This window comes from Acanthochromis polyacanthus, chromosome 14, assembly GCF_021347895.1.
Source record: "Acanthochromis polyacanthus isolate Apoly-LR-REF ecotype Palm Island chromosome 14, KAUST_Apoly_ChrSc, whole genome shotgun sequence".
NCBI classification, from domain to species: Eukaryota; Metazoa; Chordata; class Actinopteri; family Pomacentridae; genus Acanthochromis; species Acanthochromis polyacanthus.
Genome location: NC_067126.1, coordinates 1,051,862 through 1,073,935, shown reverse-complemented (window position 1 = coordinate 1,073,935; position 22,074 = coordinate 1,051,862). Strand labels below are relative to the sequence as shown.

The following is a 22,074-nucleotide window of genomic DNA, read 5'->3' as shown; positions in this document are numbered from 1 at the left end:
GTAGTAGTAGTAATAGTAAAAATGATAGTAATGATAATAACAACAATAATAATAGTAGTAGTAATAATGAATTGAAATAGTGAACAAGAAATGTGTATATATGACAGTGATGGAGATGTGAAGGATATGTTAATACAGGAGGGTCGGAAGGTAACTAGAAGTTGTTTGAGCTGCTTGTTCCTCTGCATGGCTTGCTGAGTTTCTTCTGCTCTGAGGTCTGTGTGCTGCTTGTTGTGTCTCCAGAATGATGAAGGGAGAAAGGCCGAGGCGGTGGCCACAGTGATGGCTGCCGTCGACCTGGCTCGTGTCCGCCAGCCGGCCCACGGAGATGCCGGCCGGGCGGAGGAGGATGAGGAGGAGGAGGAGGAGGAGGAGGAGGAACAAGCTGCTGTACAACATGAAGCTGCTGCTTCACAACATGAAGCTGCTCCACAACGTGAAGCTGCTCCACAGCGTGAAGCTACTGTGACCGCTGAGCAGCTCAGAGTTCAGGTTGGAGGATTCACTGAGTTCATGTCAGATGTTCATGTTGGGAGTCTCAGCTGTCTTAACGCTCAACACGCTCTGTTGGTCCAGATCCACAGAACCTCTGAAACCTCCACCGCTCACACCTGTGTCGCTCCGTCACCGGTTCCACATTTCACAGTTTCTAAAGTTTCTGTTCCTAAACATGAACCGAGCTCTGAGGTAAGAAGAGCAGGAACCCGCCGCCAAATCCTCCATCTCATCTTAACATCTTAACACACTGTTGTGTTCTGCAGTGTGATTCACTCTGATGCACTAAAACATCACATCCTGGATCAGGGCAAAGCAGTACTTCTGACTTTCGTCATCCCTCAGCTTCATATGAGGAGCAGCAGAGGATCTTATTTCAATGTGTTTGTGATGTTCCCCATGTTTCCCAACATCTAAACCCCTATGAACACCAACATCGAGACCTCTATGAACACCTAGACCTCTATGAATATCTAGACCTCTATGAACACCAACATCTAGACCTCTATGAACACCTAGACCTCTAAGAACACCAACATCTAGACTTCTTTGAACAACATAAACTAAACTCGATGTTTTGTACATAATAATCAGAACAGTAGCGGTCGATTTCAGTCCTTCAGCCTCCTTCACTTCCTGGCAGCTTTAAATTGGTCAGTGTGCCATAGTTCTTCCTGTCACTCCGTCGCTATCTTTGCTCACTGAACTTGGACTTCCTGTCCGTCACCACGGTAACGCTCTTCTCATTGGCCGGTCAGGTGTCCATCGCCGGCTCTGCCATCGCAGTTCTACACAAAGAGCTGTCCTCGCCGTCTGCCCCCAGAAAGATCATCAAGCCCGTCAAGTCTCCGAGTCCTTCACGGCGGGCAGAGCGGCATGTGGTGCCAGATTCCCTCCCACCACCGTTCAGAGACGTCAGATACCGGCTAGATGGTGGGGCTTATGCAGTGAGTGAGGAGGAGTTTGAGGAATGGGAGCCTCAGGTTGGTGCGACGCTCATCATCTCTCCACCTTAACTATGTGTGGACTCACCTCCTCAGCCAATCACACGCTGCCCCTCACCTCCTCAGCCAATCACATGCTGCCCCTCACTGCCTCATTAGGAGGACTCCTCCTGTCCACCTGTCCTCCTGCTGACCTCCATCCCTCTGTCCTCTGCAGGGTTTTATCTGTTCTAACAGCCTCCCCTCCATCCTCACAGAATTGCTCCAACCAATTCCTGTTTTCTGGGTCTCTGACTCATTGTTGTTTTCTACAGGAAGTAGCCGCGGTTCCGACCAGAGCTCAGGAACCTGTCGTCCCTCCCACTCTGATCGCTGTGAGTACTGGAACTGCAAATGTAGTCCTAGAGGATAAATGTAGTACTAGAGGGTAAATGCAGTACTAGAGGGTAAATGTAGTGTTAGAAGGTAAATTTAGTTTGCAGAAGCCACAGTTGGTCTGATGGTGGCACTGTTTCCTTTCAGGGCCTAAAGAACCTGACGGTGACCGAAGGGGAGTCGGTGACGCTGGAATGTCAGATCAGCGGCCACCCGCTGCCCGTCGTCATGTGGTTCAGGGAGGACTACAAGATCGAGAGCTCCATCGACTTCCAGATCAGCTATCAGAGCGGAGTCGCCCGCATGGTGATCCGCGAGGCGTTCGCCGAAGATAGCGGCCGCTTCACCTGCACCGCTACCAGCGAGGCGGGAACCGTCAGCACCTCCTGCTACCTGCTGGTCAAAGGTGACACACTTGGAAGTCACTCTGACTCTGGTCTTGTAGCTTCATTAATGTTCCTCAGCCAAAACAGCTGAAGTTCAAATCATCTCAGCAGAAAAACACATCTGAGTTCTGCTAAAAACTGACCCCAAATCAGTTTTACATCCATGCAGAGGTCCGTCTGAACACTGAAGCTGATTTCTGGTCATTTCCTCTAAAACCAACTGTGAGCAGGCAGCAGTATTATGGGATGTCTCCTAGTGTGAACAATTTAGTGATGTAGTCATAGAAACAGTGGCAGTGGATGCGATCTCAGGTGGTAAGCAGAACTTTTGGTCCAAGTCTACCAGCATCCCCCACTCGCAAGCCCCTCTCCACTGCCCATGATCTAGGCAGTGGAGAGGGGCCCACCCAAGAGGACCCTCGCCCTCCCAGACAAATGTTGTTTCTTGCCATCGGATCGACGTGAGTGGAAGGGCGTGAACACTCCTTCACTGCGTCTCCAACACTAGTGCCAGACATTTGAGCACCTGGTTGTACCGCCAGGTGTAAGCTTTGAGTGAGGCTGGTCTTTCAACTCACTAAGATGTGTTTGAGTGTAGCTGGAGTCAGGCAGAGTGAGCATGCAGGTTCTTCGCCATACCATTGGCTGAGATTCTTGGGTGATGGTAGGACATAATAGGCCACCTTGATGGTGGAACTCACTCTAAACGTCACTGTATCCCACAGCTCTTGCCAAGAGATCTTCCTGTTTTACACTCCTTCCCATGTCATCCACTGCCCTTGCTTCACCTGTGCGATGGCTTTTGGTCACCTGTCTGCTTCCTCTTGCCGTCGTACTTCCTTCACCACCAGCTTGCATCTTTTGGACGGAGTGGCTTTGTTCCGGGCTGGGGTGCTGGTCTCAAGGCCAAGACCAGTCAGGTCAGGCACTTGGCCTACAATGTCCCCATGTCTGAGTGCTGCCTTTGCCTGCTTTGTTGCCACCAATGGGATCTGCCTCCCCTCACTTGCCAGCTATGGGGCAGCGTGAGCTATGATTGGGTCACTTGAATCCTGTAGCATCATCTCCATGCTTACTTTGTACTCCTCAGATAAGCTGGAGATGGGCAGATCTGGGCACATGAAGTCGACTGAGATCGAGTCAAGTCTGCAAACTGCTTTAAGAAATGACCTGAAACCAACTGATTTCTTGTCATTGTGGTTTAAAGTGTTCAGGATTTACAGGTTAAAGCACAAAAACACAGCATTTAAGTTCTGATAACGTCTGAATGAAGCTTCTCTCTCTGTCTTAGTGTCAGAGGAAATTGAGAGCAGAGAGGAGACGTCAATTGTCACTGAAGTTGGAATCACACAGGCGAAAACGTGAGAATTAAAAGAGATTTAGTTCCAACAGTTTGTTCTGTAAGTTCACTGCAGTGTTTGATGAGCTGCTGCTTCCTGCAGAGTTTCTGTGGAGACTAAAGACCAGATGGAGGTGACTGCAGGAGAACCTGCTGCTCCCTTCTTCATCAAGAAACCCACCGTCCAGAAGCTGGTGGAAGGAGGCAGCGTCATGTTCAACTGTCAGATTGGAGGAAACCCAAAACCTCACATCATTTGGAAGAAGAGTGGCGTCCCGCTCACCACCGGATACAGGTACCTCCACACACCATTATTACTGGATGCAGTTTATGGTATCTGAACTAGGGTTTAGATGGTTTATTAGAGGTCAGGGCTGTTTATAGAGGCTGTTCATTCTTTGTTTGTTTCCAGTTGTTAATCGGTTAATTAAATGTAAATAACAGCCATGTGTTATCAACAGCTAGATGCTCTGCAGGATTTCCCAGACAGAAGGTTGGATTTTTCTCAGTGTGAAACCTCATCGTTAATAATTTCACCACTTGTTTCAGCTTCTTGCAGTAGTTTCTTATGTTTGATATTTGATCCACTTTAGACATTTACAGGAGATAACCAGTCTTGTTTTTGCTGTTAGATATAAAGTTGCCTACAAGAAGGAGACTGGAGAGTGCAGACTGGAGATCTCCATGACATTTGCTGATGATGCCGGAGAATACTCCATTTTCCTCAAGAATCCTCACGGAGAAGCCTCGGCCTCCGCCCACCTGCTGGAGGAAGGTCAGAGTTCCTGGTTTCTCTGAAAACCTTTTGAGTTCATGAAGGAAAGCTTTTCTGGACCAGAAACTAATAGTGTTTGTGTCCTTACAGAGGAGTATGAAGCACAGATGAAGCAACAGGAAGTAACTTATAAAACAGAAGTGACAACGACGGTGGAATCTTCTGTGGCTGGGAGTCAGTACGAGCTGGATCAGAGGAGGGTCACCACCCCCATGAGCTTCGTCTCAGAGACGGTACTTTAGATCTGAGCATTTCTGTAGCTAGTTGCAATGATACTCAATTCATATTTCATGGTCTGCTCTAAATGAACGATTTAGACATCCTCATCCAGTTAATGCACTGATCCGATCTGAGTCATTTAATGAAAAGAGGATAAATGTTGTGTTAGAGGGTAATTGTAGTATTAGACAGTACATGTAGTACTAGATGGTAAATGTAGCATTAGATGGTAAATGTAGTACAAGAGGGTAAATGTAGTGTTAGATGATGGGTTGTGCTGTATAAAACCTGTTTTCTTTCCATGATGTCAGCAAATGTAGATCAGCTGTAGTTGCTGGTTGTTCCATCAGGTGGAGCCTCTTCCTGTTTAATCCTGTAGAGACCAGCAGAGGCATAGACATATATAAAGGCTGAATCCAAATCTCTGGACTTCACCGCACTTGCGAACTCGCGGACTTTGCAGGCGCGTTCACGGGAAGTCCGGGAGTGCTGAAGGCTGTCCAAATCCACAATTCATCCAGTCCATAAGGGGCCTCAAGCGGACTTTCTGCAGACTTCCAGAGAGTCTGCTTGGGGTGCAGACTTCTGCAGACTTCACCAGTTTGATTAACCACAATTAATTGCAATACGGACGTGACGTTTAAATTTTTCGATTTTTTTATTGCGTCTGGCCTATAAAAGCTGTGCAGTCTGAAGCCTAAATCATGAGCTGAGAAAAATAATGGCGGAAAAAGGACGAAAGCACGTCCTCCAATGTAAGTAATACCCAAATTAATTAATATTAGTCTGGTTCTGTAAATAAACATTTCTGTTTTTGGATGTGTATAGCCGATGTGTTGATTTGATCACTCTCAAAAAAGCCTATAAATGGGATTTATATCTTATTTGCAGGGACAGATGAGCAAACTGTTCAATTTATTAAACTACATGATAGTTTTTCAAACAGTGTCACGGAAACGACTGAAACGGACTCCAAGTCTGTCTATTAGCTCCATTCATAATGCTGTAGACTCCCGCTCGTGCAGACTTTACGTGATGACGGTAAAGACGTCACATTACGTATGACTGAAGTCCGCGAGGGCTCAGTCTGCAAGTCCAGAGGGTGGAGATATGGATGCAGCCAAAGAATAGACACCGCTCGGGGTGCTGCGCAGCGAGAAGTACGGCCGCCATCTTGGTCCGGTCATCCGCTCCACTCAGCGCTGTTTGACAGCGCATTTAATCCATCTTAACTCTGAATATTAAACTGATTTTCACGCGTTTTTAATTTTTATTTATTTGCTGCAAACGTCATACATGTAGCTATGATACAGGACAAATGGTTCGGCGTATTTTAATATTCATAGGGGGAATAATAGATAATAATAATAATAGGTAATAGAATATTCTGATATTAAGCTCGACTGTAGACAGGTATTTTACAAACACTGTGAACACACACACACTAATATATGTTAGAGAAGCAGATAATGGCAGTAAAGTCAATTATTTTAATAATTTAAAGAGACAATATATGATTACACTATATATACATATATAAACTAAATAATGAACACATTAGTCAGTTTTCTGATATATTGATTATATTAATACTCCATACATAATTTATTTATGTAGTATGATTTTCTCTGATATATAGCTTTTATCTATTACAGCCTGTATATATGTGAATGATGTTGATACTCCATCTATGATTTATATATATTCATTTTCTCTGATATATAACTTCTATCTATTGTTTTATATAGAAATATGTGTTCATTAATCGGTATTTAGTTTATACATGTATATATAGCGTAATCATATATTGTCTCTTTAAATTATTAAAATAATTGACTTTACTGCCATTATCTGCTTCTCTAACATATATTAGTGTGTGTGTGTTTACATTGTTTGCTAAATACCTGTCTACAGTCGAGCTTAATATCAGAATATTCTATTACCTGTTATTATTATTATCTATTATTCCCGCTATGAATATTAAAATACGCCAAACCATTTGTCCTGTATCATAGCTACATTTATGACGTTTGCAGCAAAAAATAAAAAAATGTGTGAAAATCAGTTTAATATTCAGAGTTAAGATGGATTAAATGCGCTGTCAAACAGCGCTGAGTGGAGCGAGTGACCGGACCAAGATGGCGGCCCCACCGCTCGTCAGCCCCAATGGACAGTAGCGGTCGATGCGGCGTCTACTCTTTATTATGTATATGAGCAGAGGTGTCACTCAGACTACAGTTCATGTTAAAGCAGAGAGCATTGTGGGAGTTTAGCAGCAACGGGCACCATGACAAAGACTAATGATGAGGTCCATGACCTCAAACCAGAACTTTAAGATGAACTGGGACCACCAGAGTTCCTGAATCTCTGATGGATCACAACCAACTGAGGAACAAACCAAGAGTCTGTTAATTAAACAACAGCACGGAACAAACGTCCACGGTGATCAAATTATGTTATTGATATTGATTGTTAACTGCAGAGTTAGCTGATCAGTTAAAATGTGTTAACCAAACCCAACCTGTGAGACTGGATCAGGACAGGTCAGGTGTTCATCATGATTTCTTTTTCAGGAGTTCCTCGTGTCAGCCTTTGAAGAAAGGATCATCCAGGAGATCGAGCTGCGCATCATGAGGATCACCTACAGAGAGCTGGTGGTAGAGGACGGGGAGCAGATGGTGACTGTAGCCGATCAGGAGGCCGTCCAGCCAGTCTACAGCACACCAGTTAAGAACTACCGGATCATGGAGGGAATGGGCGTCACCTTCCACTGCAAGATGGCTGGAAACCCGCTGCCAAAGGTACTGATCCCAGTGAAACATCTAGTCTGAAATATGGAGAACCGGCTTCGACCTGTTCACATCTAAGATGGGTTTGTCTGAGACATTTATTACTACTTCAGTTTTTCCACTTTCATAAACTTCAATTTCAATTCAATTTTATTTATATAGCGTCAATTACAATCAAATCGTCTCAAGACGCTTTACAGAACCCATATGCCTGACCCCCAGAGCAAGCCCAAAGGCGACAGTGGCAGGAAAACACCCTTTTAACAGGGAAGAAACCTCGAGCAGAACCCGGCTCTAAACGAGTAAACGAGATCAGAAGATACAGGAGGTGCTTGAAATTGTCAAAAGTCTGATCACAGTTCCACCCTGCCCTCATGCAGCAGAAGTTTCATATTTATCTCTACCTAAACGAAAGTTATTGTAACTTTGAAATAGAAAATTCATCATTCAGTGTGTGGTGCGAGAAGCTTGGCTCTTAAGTTAAACTTCATTTAGCATCTTTTAGCCTCCTGTGAATCTGTCCATGTGCAAGGATTTGTTAAACACTGTTGGGGAACCTTTAATAGATGTCAAAAAGTTTCTACAATCTAAAAGTCGAAGTTTGTTGTTTTAACAAGGGTATGATGATCCCGAATTTCTCTGTATCAACACACAACCAGAATGTACAGGAAAAATGTCCACAGTACTGAAAAACACAAAACATTCAGGTACACTCTGTACACTTCCAAAAATAGAAAGTTTCTAGTGTGAGCTCTGAACATGTCTGGACCTCTTAAACAGACGATTTGAGATCTTTTGCTGTTTTCTACCGGGTTTCTTACATACTCAAGATACATCCTGTTCTGGTCGTTTGATTTCAAGTTCAGTCTCAATATGTGTTTGTGATGTTTCGCATTGCTTACTGTACATGTTAAACCATGGGTCATTCACTTTGTTCCATTTACATGTCCAAGAAAACACAGTTTAATCATCAGAAAACTTACTGGATACTGAAGAACCTGTTCTAGCAAAATAAAAAAAGAGGTGGAAGAACAGAAATCGAGGGACCAAAAGAAATCCAACAAAGATGTTGTTCAGCATCTGGAAACTTCGTATGGATGCTGATCTTTACAGTCCAGAGAGGTTTGATCAGGACTGCCCATTTTTTCAGCAGGAGATCGGAGCTGAAAGGCTGAAATATGAACACATTTACAGAGATCAAAGAATGTTTAAGGATATGCTTCAGTTTTCGTAGTGTCACGCCTACCTTTTTATTCCAGGAAGGCTTTGACTGAACCTGGTATTTAGGAGGAGCCGGGTGGGTTCTGTCCTGGTGGTGGAGCAGTGGAGCAGAGCTCTAGATTGGGTCATGGGAGTTCAACCAACCAGTCCACATGGGTTTTTGGAAAAGGTCTTCGACTGTGACCCCCGAGGGCCTCTGTGGGGGGTACTGCAGGACTATGGGGTACTGGGGTCATTGATAAGAGCCATTCAGTCCCTGTACAACTAAACTGAGAGCTGTGTTCACATCCTCAAGAGAAAGTCAACCGTGTTTTCGGTCGGTGTTGGACTCCTCCAGGGCTGCCCCTTGTCTCCGATTCTGTTTGTGGTCTTCATGGACAGGATCTCAAGGTGCAGCCAGGGTGAGGAGGGTGTCTAGTTTGGGGACCTCAGGATTGCATCTCTGCTTTTTGCAGATGATGTGGTTCTGTTGGCTTCCTCACACCGTGACCTTCAGCTGCACTGGAGCGGTTTGCAACTGAGTGTGAAGCGGCGGGGATGCAGATCAGCACCTCCAAGTCCGAGGCTTTGGAGTGAGGTGGAGTTGCTTCCCCAAGTGAAGGTGTTTAAGTATCCCAGGATTTTGTTCATGGGCAGCTGGCTTGGTTCAGCATCAGCAGTCATGAAGGCATTATACACCGTGGTGAAGAGGTAGCAGAGTCGGAAGGCAAAGCGCTCTACAAGTCGACCTACAATTTAATCCTCAACTGTGGTCATGGGCTGTGGGTAGTGACCAAAAGTACAAGAATGGAGGTTCAAGCATCCAAAATGAGCTTCCTTAGTAGGGTGGTTGGGCTCAGCCTTAGAGATGGGGTGAGAAACTCAGATCCGGAGGGCGCTTGGGAGAGCTGCTGCTCCTTTGAGCTGACAGAAGCCAGTTGAGATGGTTCAGCATCTGATTCGGATGCCTCCTGGGAGACTCCTTTGAAGGTTGTCTGCCTGGGAAACCTAGAATTCTCTGGAGAGATCATATATCTAATGTGACCTGGGAACATGCCGAGATCCCCTAGGACACAAAAGGCCGGTGTGGCTGCAGGTTTTTGTTCCAACTAAGCAGCATCACACCACACCTTACTCATTTAATCAACCAATCTCAGTCTCCAGACAGGTGATTGGTCAGACTGTGTGCTCTAGGCTACAGCATTTAGTTCCAACATATCTACAAAACCTGCAGCCTTTGTGGAATGAGTTTGACATCCCTGCCCTAGGAGGAACTGGAAATCATTGTTGGAGGGAGGGACGTCAGGAACGACCTGCTTCATCTGCTGCCTCTGCAACAATGAATACACAGAAGAGGATGGATGGATGGATGGATGGATGGATGGATGGATGGATGGATGGATGGATGGATGGATGGATGGATGGATGGGCAATGATGCCTAAGCAAAATGCTGATGCAGTGTTAGATTTGTATAAACAAGCAGCTGATGAAACGTCAATACAATTCATGTCTACAGAGAACTCTGGGAAGGACTGAAAAAAGCTTTCTGTAATTATATGACAAGATTTCTACAGAAAATACTCAACCTAAGAGAAGTGAAGATGTTCTCCGTGCAGAGGGCACACTAAACACTGCCTTCGCCCTGTAGAACACATTTTGTTCTCATTTCCTTTGTGTTTTTCAGACTGTACATGTTTGGGACACACTTACTGAAAAATAAATATGTATGCTCATTGCAGCCTTTCTAAAACAGCAAACCTCATGGTGGCCTTTGACTTTAATATATTTGAGCAGAAAAATCTCTGCAGGACCTGATCCTGAGAAGGTTTATTGGCGTATAATGTTATCTGTCATTCTCTGGCAGATTGCTTGGTACAAAGACGGCCAGCGCATCAGGGCCGGAGACAGTTACCAGATGGAGGTTCTTCAAGACGGACGAGCCAGCCTCCGTCTGCCCGTGGTGCAGCCAGAGGATGAAGGCGTGTACACCGCCTTCGCCACCAACATGAAGGGAAACGCAGTCAGTTCTGGGAAACTCTATGTGGAGCCGTCCGGAGCTGTAACCCCCCAGAGATACACCCCACAGCCGGCCATGCAGAGGATCAGGTAGAGTTCACACCGACAGCAGCCAGGACAGAAACAATCAGAGGCACGGGTAGACGTTAAAGCAGTTACTGTTCGTACTTTTACCAGAATCATGGATCAGTAAAAGGGTTGATGAACCCATAGAGACCTGTCACTGGACAGCTCACACATCTGGACTGTTGTGGTTCATCCTCACCTATTTCTAGTTTATTTTGGTGTGAGTGAAAGAATCTCCAATATCAGACAGTGTTAGGGACTAAGTAGTTCATAGAACATTTTCCAGAAGAGCAATTCCATCTGAATTCACAGATGTGGGTTGCAGCACCATTTTCAGTTTGGCTTTGGAAGATAGAGGTGGGAGATCATGATTAAAAAAAAAAAAACTTTATGTGCAAAATTACAGGCATCTACTCTCAGTAGTAAATAATGTGCCTAGAGGGCCCCCCTGTATAAGTTACAAGCCAGTCTGGTCTAGTGCAATACTAAATGGTGCTAAGACATTAATCTGTAAGATTTCTACTATTTTTAACACCCTTAACCCTACTCGTGAGTGGTTTTTACAAATAATTTATACATTTTGGGCAAGCCCCCCTGCTCTGTAGAGACTTCTCCTGAGCGTGTGTGTTCTTTCTAGGACATCACCAACATGTAGAGAGCTTGGAGAAAAAATTTCAAATCTCTGTGATACCCAGAAGCAGAGATATAAGCATTTTAAAACCTAAAAATTCCAGGCGAGGATTGGGGGGAGGGCATTTTGGCCTAAATTATTAAAATTTGAAAATGCCATAACTCAAAAATTATTGGGAGTATATGCCTGTAATTTTGCACACAAAGTTTTTTTTATCATGATCTTCCACCACCAGCACCCACAGTAAAATTGAAGATGGTGCTGCAACCACCTTCCTGAATATTTGGTGTTTTGGGATGGAATAAGTCAGAAGCACAGTTTTCATGATTTAATTGTTAAATTGGTAACAGTTTTCTAAGTGAAAACAGAGTTTAATTTGAGTGGCTACCAGATGACTTAATGCCTTATTGCCTCCACCTTTATGCTGATGACGCTGCCTCCTCTTCAGGTCCACATCTCCTCGTTCTCTGAGCCGTTCACCTGGACGTTCTCCCAGTCGATCTCCTGGACGTTCTCCTGCCCGTCGGCTCGATGAGACGGACGAGGCTCAGCTGGAAAGACTCTACAAACCCGTGTTTGTCATTAAACCTTCCTCAATAAAATGCTCTGAAGGACAAACTGCCAGGTTCGACCTGAAGGTTGTTGGCAGACCGATGCCCGACACCTACTGGTTCCACAACGGTGAGAGGAACAACGCGTTCTAGAAATCAAAATTATCTGTGATTTTTGCCACTTTTAAATCACTTTATCCTCCTTTTCACCAGGGCAACAAGTGGTCAATGACTACACCCACAAGATAGTGATTAAAGAGGATGGTATTCAATCCCTGATCATTGTCCCGGCTCTGCCACAGGACTCTGGAGAATGGACCGTTGTGGCTCAGAATAGAGCCGGACGGACATCTGTCTCTGTAACTCTTAATGTAGATGGTCAGTTGGGTGTAATTTATTAGACTCAATCAGATCAGTTGCACAAAGAAGCGTCACATTATTTAATGCTGTATTGCTGTGTTTTTGGTATCCACAGCTCGAGAAAGCCTGTCACGTCCTCAGTTTGTTGAAAAGCTGAAGAACATTACTGTAAAACAGGGAACTCTGGTCGAACTGGCTGTCAAAGCCATTGGAAACCCCCTACCCGATATTGTCTGGCTGAAAAACAGTGATATTATCAGTCCACACAAGCACCCACATATCAAGTATGTACCTTTTAATTTTGCTATTTAAAACTGTAGAGTAGTGGAGTACATGCCTGATTGATATATTTGACTGTTTACCTATTTCAGGATTGATGGCACAAAAGGAGAGGCCAAATTCCAGATTCCCTCAGCAGCTGGCTCAGACAGCGCCTGGTACACCGCTACAGCCATCAACAAGGCCGGCAGAGACACCACCCGCTGCAGAGTCAATGTGGAGGTGGACTTCACTGCTCCGCAAACTGAAAGGAAACTCATTATCCCCAAAGGAACCTACAAAGCTAAAGAGATCGCAGCTCCTGAGCTGGAGCCTCTTCATCTGCGATATGGTCAGGAGCAGTGGGAGGAGGGAGACCTCTATGACAAAGAGAAGCAGCAGAAACCACAGTTCAAGAAAAAGCTGACCTCTGTCCGCATGAAGCGCTTCGGTCCGGCTCATTTTGAGTGCAGACTGACTCCTATTGGCGATCCCACCATGGTGGTGGAGTGGCTGCATGATGGCAAACCTCTGGCCGCCGCCAACAGGCTGCGCATGGTCAATGAATTTGGCTACTGCAGTCTGGACTATGAAGTCGCTTACGCCAGAGACAGCGGTGTCATCACCTGCAGAGCTACCAACAAGTACGGAGTCGACCAGACCTCGGCCACCCTGATCGTCAAGGATGAGAAGGGGCTTGTTGAGGAAACTCAGCTCCCTGAAGGCAGGAAGGGAACATACAGGATGGACGAGATAGAGCGCATCGCTCATGAAGGTGGACCTGCAGGAGTCAGCGGTGATGAGGAGTCTGAAAAAACAAAACCTGACATTGTCCTTCTCCCAGAACCAGCCAGAGTGCTGGAAGGTGATATTGCGCGATTCCGCTGCAGAGTGACCGGTTATCCAGCACCGAAGGTCAACTGGTACCTGAACGGACAACTGATCCGCAAAAGCAAGAGGTACAGACTTAGATATGATGGCATTTACTATCTGGAGATTGTTGACATCAAGTCTTATGATGCAGGAGAGGTCAGGGTTGTTGCAGACAATCCTCTTGGCACAACTGAGCACACAGTGAAGCTGGAGATTCAACAGAAGGAAGACTTCAGGTCCGTCCTGCGTCGTGCTCCAGAATCAAAGGCTGCAGAGGCTGCACATGACCCTGGCAGAATGGGATTTGATATTGTAAAGGTTGACCGACCTGGCGAGACCTCACAGGACAGGGAGGTTGTTAAGCTACGTAAGACTCAGAGAATTGTTCATGAGAAAACCTCAGAGGAGTCAGAAGAACTGAAGAGCAAGTTCAAACGCAGAACAGAGGAGGGCTTCTATGAGTCCATCTCTGCTGTGGAATTCAAATCTCGCAAGAGAGATGATTCCTATGAAGATCTACTGAAGAAGACTAAGGAGGAGCTGCTTCATCACTTGAAAGAGAAAGAAGAGGCTGAAAGGAAGAGGTTAGAGGAAGAGGGCAAACTCACCATCCCCACCATCAAACCGGAGAGAGTCCAGCTTTCCCCCAGCATGGAAGCACCCAAGATCCTGGAACGTATCGCAAGCAAAACTGCGACTCCAATGGATGAGGTTAGGTTTAGAGTCAGAGTCGTTGGCAGACCAGACCCGGAGTGCCAATGGTTCAAGAACGGTGTTCAGCTGGAGAAGTCCGACCGTATTTACTGGTACTGGCCTGAAGACCATGTATGTGAACTGGTGATCAGAGACGTCACCGCCGAGGACTCGGCTAGCATCATGGTTAAAGCCATGAACGTTGCAGGGGAGGCTTCAAGTCACGCTTTCCTGCTGGTGCAAGGTATCACCACTTTCTACAAAATCTGTCTATGACGTACTCTGTGTTTTTGTCCTGGTGTGTTTCCAAATCTGATTTCATATTTTCTCTTTATAGCCAAGGCAGCCGTGAACTTTACCCAAAACCTGGAGGATGCCAGTGCCAATGAGAAGGACACCATGGTGACCTTTGAATGTGAAACCAATGAACCTTTCATCAAAGTCAAATGGTTCAAGAACAACATGGAGATCTTCTCTGGAGACAAATACAGGATGCACTCCGACAGAAAGGTCCACTTCCTGTCTGTGCTGATGATTGAAATGAAGGACGATGCAGAATATTCCTGCGTGATTGTAGAGGACGAGAACGTCAGGACGAGCGCGAGGCTCCATGTAGAAGGTAATCACCCAGAGCTCTTCCATCAACTCTTTTGGTCTGATTTGGGTGGATTGGGATGTAATGATTCCTAATGTTGCTCTGTATTTAGGTGCTGCTCTGGAGCTCATTAAACACTTGGAGAACATCGAGGTACCGGAGACCTACGCTGGAGAGTTTGAGGTTGAGTTGTCTCGTGAAGATGCCGAGGGCAGCTGGTTCTTTGGAGACAAGGAGCTCTCTCCTAGCAACAAATATGTCATGTCCTCCCGCCGAGGAAGACACTCCCTCTGCGTCAAGGATGTGAGGAAGGAGGACCAGGGGAAATATACCTTCATATGTGGAGATCTGAGGACCACTGCCTCACTGAAGATGAAATGTAAGCTTGAATTGGAGTTATCCAACATTTTCCTCACTGTATGTAAAGAATTTGAGTATTGTTTTAGCAGTGCACTCAGCGTCAAGAGGTGTCTCCTGTAGAGATGTATTTGTAATTTGTGTCTACGTTAATTCCTTGAAAGTGACAGCAGACTCTGAAGTTCTTGAGTTTCTCAACTAACAGAACACATCTATGAGTTTAGACCCATCACCCTGGTGGCTGTAGGGGTGGAATGACATGTTGTTGGGCCAATACCATTGATTAGTAAATAAGGAGATCAATAACTGATATGCAGTAACACTAAACATCTTGTTGAAATTTAGAAGCACAGAAACTACAACACAAAATTTAGTTAATGTAGTTGCAAGGGGACACAAGCCAGTGTCTTATTGTGCCGGTCCCAAGCCCGGATAAATCAGAGGGTTGTGTCAGGAAGGGCATCCGACGTAAAACTTTGGCCAAATCAATCATGCGAATCAAATGTATGACTTCCATACTGGATCGGTCGAGGCCCGGGTTAACGACTGCCATCGGCGCAGTCGACCTACAGGGTGCCGGTGGAAAATGGACGACTGTTGGTCGAAGAAGGAGGGGAGGAAGGTGTGTTCATCGGAAGAGAGAGAAGAGGAACATCAAGAGTCTAGGACTGAGAGTAGGGACTTTGAATGTTGGAACTATGACAGGAAAAGGTAGAGAGCTGGTTGACATGATGCAGAGGAGGAAGGTGGACATACTGTGTGTCCAGGAGACCAGGTGGAAAGGTAGTAAAGCTAGAAGTTTAGGAGCAGGGTTCAAGTTGTTCTATCATGGTGTAGATAGGAAGAGAAATGGAGTAGGAGTTATCTTGAAGGAGGAGTTTGTTAGGAATGTCCTGGAGGTAAAAAGAGTGTCAGATCGAGTGATGAGCCTGAAGCTAGAAATCAAAGGTGTGATGTTCAATGTTGTTAGTGGGTATGCTCCACAGGTAGGATGTGAGCTGGAGGAGAAGCAGAAATTCTGGTTGGACCTTGATGAAGTGATGCAGAGCATCCCTAGAAGTGAGAGAGTTGTCATTGGTGCAGACTTCAATGGACATGTTGGTGCAGGAAACAGAGATAATGAGGAGGTCATGGGCAGGTTTGGTATCCAGGAGAGGAACGCAGAAGGACAGAGGGTGGTTGACTTTGCAAAAAGGATGGAAATGGCTGTAGTGAATACTTTCTTCCAGAAGAGGCAGGAACATAGGGTGACCTATAAGAGTGGAGGTAGGAGCACACAGGTAGACTACATCTTGTGTAGACGGTGTAATCTGAAGGAGATCAGTGACTGCAAAGTAGTGGTAGGTGAGAGTGTAGCCAGACAGCATAGGATGGTGGTGTGTAGGATGACCCTGGTGGTGAAGAAAATGAAGAGGGCAAAGGCAGAGCAGAGGACCAAATGATGGAAGCTGAAAAAGGAAGAGTGTTGTATGACTTTCATGAAAGAGTTGAGGCAGGCTTTGGATGGTCAGGAGGTGCTTCCAGATGACTGGACAAGTACAGCAAATGTGATCAGGGAGACAGGTCGGAGAGTACTTGGTGTGTCATCTGGAAGGAAAGGAGATAAGGAGACTTGGTGGTGGAATGAGGAGGTGCAGGAGTGGATCCAGAGAAAGAGGTTAGCTAAGAAGAAGTGGGACACTGAGAGGACTGAAGAGAGTAGACAGGAGTACAGGGAGATGCGGCGTAAGGTGAAAGTAGAGGTGGCAAAGGCCAAACAAGGGGCTTACGATGACTTGTATGCTAGGTTGGACAGTAAGAAGGGAGAGACTGATCTGTACAGGTTGGCAAGGCAGAGAGACAGAGATGGGAAGGACGTGCAGCAGGTTAGGGTGATAAAGGATAAGGATGGAAGTGTGTTGACAGGTGCCAGTAGTGTGATGGGAAGATGGAAAGAGTACTTTGAAGAGTTGATGAACGAGGAAAATGAGAGAGAACGAAGAGTAGAAGAGGTTACTGTTGTGGACCAGGAAGTAGCAAAGATTAGTAAGGATGAAGTGAGGAGGGCATTGAAGAGGATGAAGAGTGGAAAGGCACTTGGTCCTGATGATACACCTGTGAAGGTATGGAAGTGTCTCGGAGAGGTAGCAGTAGAGTTTCTGACTGGGTTGTTCAACAGGATCTTAGATAGTGAGAAGATGCCTGAAGAATGGAGGAGAAGTGTGCTGGTGCCCATCTTTAAGAACAAGGGAGATGTGCAGAGTTGTGGCAACTACAGAGGAATAAAGCTGATGAGCCACACGATGAAGCTATGGGAAAGAGTAGTTGAAGCTAGACTAAGGGCAGAGGTGAACATCTGTGAGCAACAGTCTGGTTTGATGCCAAGAAAGAGTACAACAGATGCAATATTTGCTTTGAGGATGTTGATAGAGAAGTACAGAGAAGGTCAGAAGGAGCTGCATTGTGTCTTTGTAGATCTGGAGAAAGCTTATGACAGGGTACAGAGAGGAACTGTGGTTTTGTATGAGGAAGTCTGGAGTGGCAGAGAAGTATGTTAGAGTGGTGCAGGACATGTATGAGGACTGTAAGACAGTGGTGAGGTGTGCTGTCGGAGTAACAGAGGAGTTCAAGGTGGAGGTGGGACTACATCAGGGATCAGCTCTGAGCCCCTTCTTGTTTGCTATGGTGATGGACAGGATGACAGACGAGGTTAGACAGGAGTCTCCATGGACTATGATGTTTGTAGATGACATTGTGATCTGTAGTGAGAGCAGGGAACAGGTAGCCTAGCCGTGCTAGACCCAGCTCTTAAGACAGAAGGGTCTAGGAACGCTCAACAGGGAGGGAGGCGGGCTAAAAGGTTGTCTTTCAAATCACTCTGCAGCAATTGGGTAGGTATACAACCAATCAGCGCAACAAATAGGCTGACGTAGTTCCTAGAGTGCCGGATTTTGGCTAAGTCCCATTAGCTTCCCAACCAGCGGAGCCAACTGGTATATTAAGGATTTGCCATATCCCGTCGGCATAAGTCCAAATACGTCTTTCTTCTCAATGAAACACTTCAGTGCCGTCCTCTGTTTATCTTTCAAGTTGAATTTTAGCTTCAAATCTTTAAGGGCTGTGGCCAAAGCTGAGTCGAAAGATAACTGTTTATTGTGCGCCGGTTGTTTCTGTCAGTATCATCGCGCCTCTGTCGTCACTTAGTTACGCCCGCCTTCTGACTCTACACTTCATGGTGATTCACCTGGCCAGTTTTAGGAGCATCCAACCTCGAGCCTTATGGAGGGTAACTAGACCCACCCTGGCAGAGAATTAAATTCGTTGCCTTGGGTTGTCTAGCGCGGCTAGGCTAGGGAACAGGTGGAGGAGAAGCTAGAGGCGTGGAGGTTTGCCCTGGAAAGGAGAGGAATGAAGGTTAGCCGCAGCAAGACGGAGTATCTGTGTGTGAATGAGAGGGACCCAAGTGGAAGAGTGAGGTTACAGGGAGAAGAGATCAAGAAGGTGGAGGATTTTAAGTACTTAGGGTCAACAGTCCAGAGCAATGGAGAGTGTGGAAAAGAGGTGAAGAAGCGTGTTCAGGCAGGCTGGAACGGCTGGAGAAAAGTGTCAGGTGTGATGTGTGATAGAAGAGTTTCAGCTAAAATGAAAGGATAGGTTTACAAAACTGTGGTGAGACCAGCCATGTTGTTTGGTCTGGAGACAGTGTCCCTGAGGAAAAGACAGGAGGCAGAGCTGGAGGTAGCAGAACTGAAGATGCTGAGGTTCTCTTTGGGAGTGACCAGGATGGATAGGATCAGGAATGAGTACATCAGAGGGACAGCACATGTTAGAGGCTTTGGAGATAAAGTCAGAGAGGCCAGACTGAGATGGTTCGGACATGTCCAGAGGAGAGAGAGTGAATATATTGGTAGAAGGATGCTGAGTTTCCCACAGCCAGGCAGGAGGCCTAGAGGAAGACCAAAGAGGAGGTTTATGGATGTGGTTAAAGAGGACATGAAGGTAGTTGGTGTGAGAGAAGAGGATGCAGCAGACAGGGTTAGATGGAGGCAATTGATTCACTGTGGCGACCCCTGAAGGGAAAAGCCGAAAGGAAAAGAAGAAGACAAAACAAAATTTAGTTGATGGCCTTTGTTCGCATGTTTTACAGAGCTGTATCTTCTTATCTTCTGCATGAATTAATCAATCTGACAAATGATCAACCCCTGAAGTTTTCAGTCCTTGGTTGTTGTGTTGCGATAAGAGAGAGGTTCTCTTCCTTCAGTGCGCCCGGTGACCCTGATGCAGCCACTGACCGACCTCACTGTCTGTGAGGGCGACATCGCTCAGATGGAGGTCAGGTTCTCCCAGGAGAACGTTGAGGGAACCTGGATGAAGAATGGCCAGGCCATCTCTGCTTCAGACCGCATTCACATTGTCATCGACAAACTGGTTCACAAACTGCTGCTGGAGAACGTCAGCAGAGACGATGCTGCCTCCTACTCCTTCGTGGTTCCTGCCCAGGACATCTCCACCTCTGGGAAACTTAGTGTTCAGAGTAAGAAGCGTAATTACTGTCAAACTCAAACCATCACCAAACTCTTTCAAACCCGCTGATTGCCATTTCATTGTCTTTCCTTATAGCTATTGACATCGTGGTTCCACTGAAGGATGTATCCTCCGTCGAGGGCACCAAGGCTGTCCTGGAAGCCAAGATCTCCGCTCAGGACATCAGCTCCATCAAGTGGTACCACAACGACAAACTGATATCACCAAGTGACCGAATCCAGACAGTGGCTAAAGGAGCAAAACAACGCCTGGTCTTCTCTAGGACCTTCGCCTCTGATGAAGGACACTACAAGCTGGTGGTCGGCAAGGTCGACACCACCTGCAGTCTGACTGTTGAAAGTGAGAAGGATTGTTCTTCACCATGATTCAGTTTTTAGGTTTCAGTTTCATGTTCTAACCATGTTGTTTTTGCAGAGGTGCATATTGTGAAGCACATGGAGGACAAAGTGTGCTCAGAGTCCCAGAACGTCACCTTTAACGTTGAAGTTTCTCACCCCGGAATCGACCCAGTCTGGACGTTTAGGAACCAGCAGCTCAAACCTGGACCCAAATACAAGATGGAGTCCAAGGGAAAGACTCACTCTCTGACTGTCATCGACGCCATGAAGGATGAAGAGGGCCAGTACATGTTCCACGCTGGAGAAAAGACATCCAGTGCTAAGCTTTCTGTCTCTGGTATGAGTTGTGTTTTTCCCATGAGCTAATTTCCACAATCACTGATGCGTGATGACCGTGTAACATTTCCATGTGTTTGTAGAGTTCAAATGTCTAAAGAGACATAAATTCAAAGCGTTTTTCAGCCTGAGGTAAAGACATGTTGGAATTCTGTTTCTGGTCTGCAGGTGGCGCCATCACACGGCCACTGCAGGATGTGACTGTGGCCGAGTCTCAGACCGCCGAGTTCGAGTGTGAAGTCGCCAATGCCAACGCTGAGGGCAAGTGGCTGAAGGAGGGCCAGCCGGTGGACTTTAGTGAGAATGTGGTGAGCGAAGTGAACGGTGCCATCAGGCGCCTCGTCTTCGTCATCACCAGACCTCAGGATGTCGGAGAGTACACCTATCAGGTGGCCAACTCCAAAACCACCGCCAACCTCCGGGTGGAGGGTGAGTTCCAGAAGCTTAGTATTCTAATACCAGAAGGTCTTTGGTGGTGCTTCATGTAATCCCCACAGGACAGAACTCAGAACATACAGATAAATACTTAAATACCCAACCAGTTACTGCTGACATGAAGCACTCTTACTCTGGCAGTTTGACCTGATACAGACCAGCTGGACGGCTGAGAATGTTAGACCCCACCAAGGACACATGCATGTAAAATACACATGAACATGATTATACCAAATCAAAATAACTAAAACACCTGGTTTAAATAGTCTCCATCATACCATCAGGTCAGTTTTGGACGGTAGCATTGGAAGACAGGTTCTTTATGATTCAGTTCACAATATAACAAAACAAACTGAACCTCCTGTTTTCCAGCAAAATGAAGTAGTCTCAGCTTCAGGTCACTTTTGTTTACTGACGAACGTCCACAGTGACTAAAGCTTCAGTTAAAGGGGAGAACAGCAGAGAAGCTCTTTGGTCTTCAGGCGTTCTCTGACTTACAGTCTCTCGGTAACAAAGCGGCTGTTGAGTCTCTAAAGGGTTTAGCTGTGTTGTTGAAATTGTGTTTCCATCTCCAGCGGTGAAGATCAAGAAGACGCTGAGGAACCAGACGGTGACAGAAACCCAGGAGGCGGTGTTCTCGCTGGAGCTCACCCATCCCGACGTCAGAGGATCCCAGTGGATCAGAAACGGCGTGGAGCTGCAGAACAGTGACAAGTATGAAATTACTTCCGATGGCGTGGTCCAGACGCTGAAGGTGAAGAACTGCAACACGCAGGACGAGACGGTTTATTCCTTCAAGCTGGGAAAACTGTCGGCCAACGCCAGACTCAACGTGGAGAGTAAGTATCGGAGATGAACAGGCGATTACTCTCCACAGAATCACCGTTTCATTACTTTCAATCTGATGCTTTTTCCTGCAGCAATCAAGATTGTGAAGAAGATAAAGGATGTGACATCACTGCTGGATGGCACCGCCTCCTTCGAGATGAGCCTATCACATGACAACATCCCTGTCAGGTGGCTGTTTAAAGGCGCTGAGCTGAAGTCCAGCGACAAGTGCAAGATTCTGTCGGAGCGGAAAGCCCACAAACTGATCCTGCAGAACGTCGACAGCAGCAACGCAGGAGAGTACAGCGCCGTGGTGGGACACCTGCAGTGCAGCGCCGTGCTGACGGTGGAAGGTAGGGTCCCTGAACGCATCTTCTCCTCGTAACCAATCAACACAGGATGTTAGTGATTCTCTAAAGCTAATGTGTCTGTTTACTACACATAAATCACACGAAAGAAATTCCGTTTCATTAAATTTTGTAATTTATTTGTAACGTTAAGATTTTGTGGCACTTTGTGTTTTTACAAGATAAAGAGGACTACCTTAAAATAAAAACAACCTTTTGTAATTTGTAGTTTCAAGATTTTCTTACATGTGTGCTTTGAATAGTTTCCACAGTTTTATTAGGAGTGAGGCTAAGTTTTGGGCTTTGTAACATCCAGATTTTTTCTACTTTTATTAACAGTTCA

At 46.0% G+C, this 22,074-nt stretch overlaps 1 protein-coding gene across 1 annotated transcript in view; it reads left to right on the top strand.

The window, feature by feature from the left end:
- Window positions 1-22,074, top strand: part of ttn.2 (titin, tandem duplicate 2) — a 276,686-nt gene that overhangs the window by 16,978 nt on the left and 237,634 nt on the right. Inside the window, 23 exon segments of the mRNA XM_051959375.1 lie at window positions 244-492; window positions 577-687; window positions 1,254-1,478; window positions 1,754-1,813; window positions 1,962-2,220; window positions 3,492-3,561; window positions 3,643-3,834; window positions 4,172-4,314; window positions 4,405-4,547; window positions 7,107-7,334; window positions 10,388-10,629; window positions 11,685-11,917; window positions 12,001-12,165; window positions 12,263-12,431; window positions 12,519-14,215; window positions 14,309-14,590; window positions 14,679-14,945; window positions 19,164-19,436; window positions 19,523-19,786; window positions 19,862-20,122; window positions 20,290-20,550; window positions 21,132-21,395; window positions 21,477-21,737. Of these exon segments, the coding sequence (XP_051815335.1) occupies window positions 244-492; window positions 577-687; window positions 1,254-1,478; window positions 1,754-1,813; window positions 1,962-2,220; window positions 3,492-3,561; window positions 3,643-3,834; window positions 4,172-4,314; window positions 4,405-4,547; window positions 7,107-7,334; window positions 10,388-10,629; window positions 11,685-11,917; window positions 12,001-12,165; window positions 12,263-12,431; window positions 12,519-14,215; window positions 14,309-14,590; window positions 14,679-14,945; window positions 19,164-19,436; window positions 19,523-19,786; window positions 19,862-20,122; window positions 20,290-20,550; window positions 21,132-21,395; window positions 21,477-21,737 (6,319 nt within the window).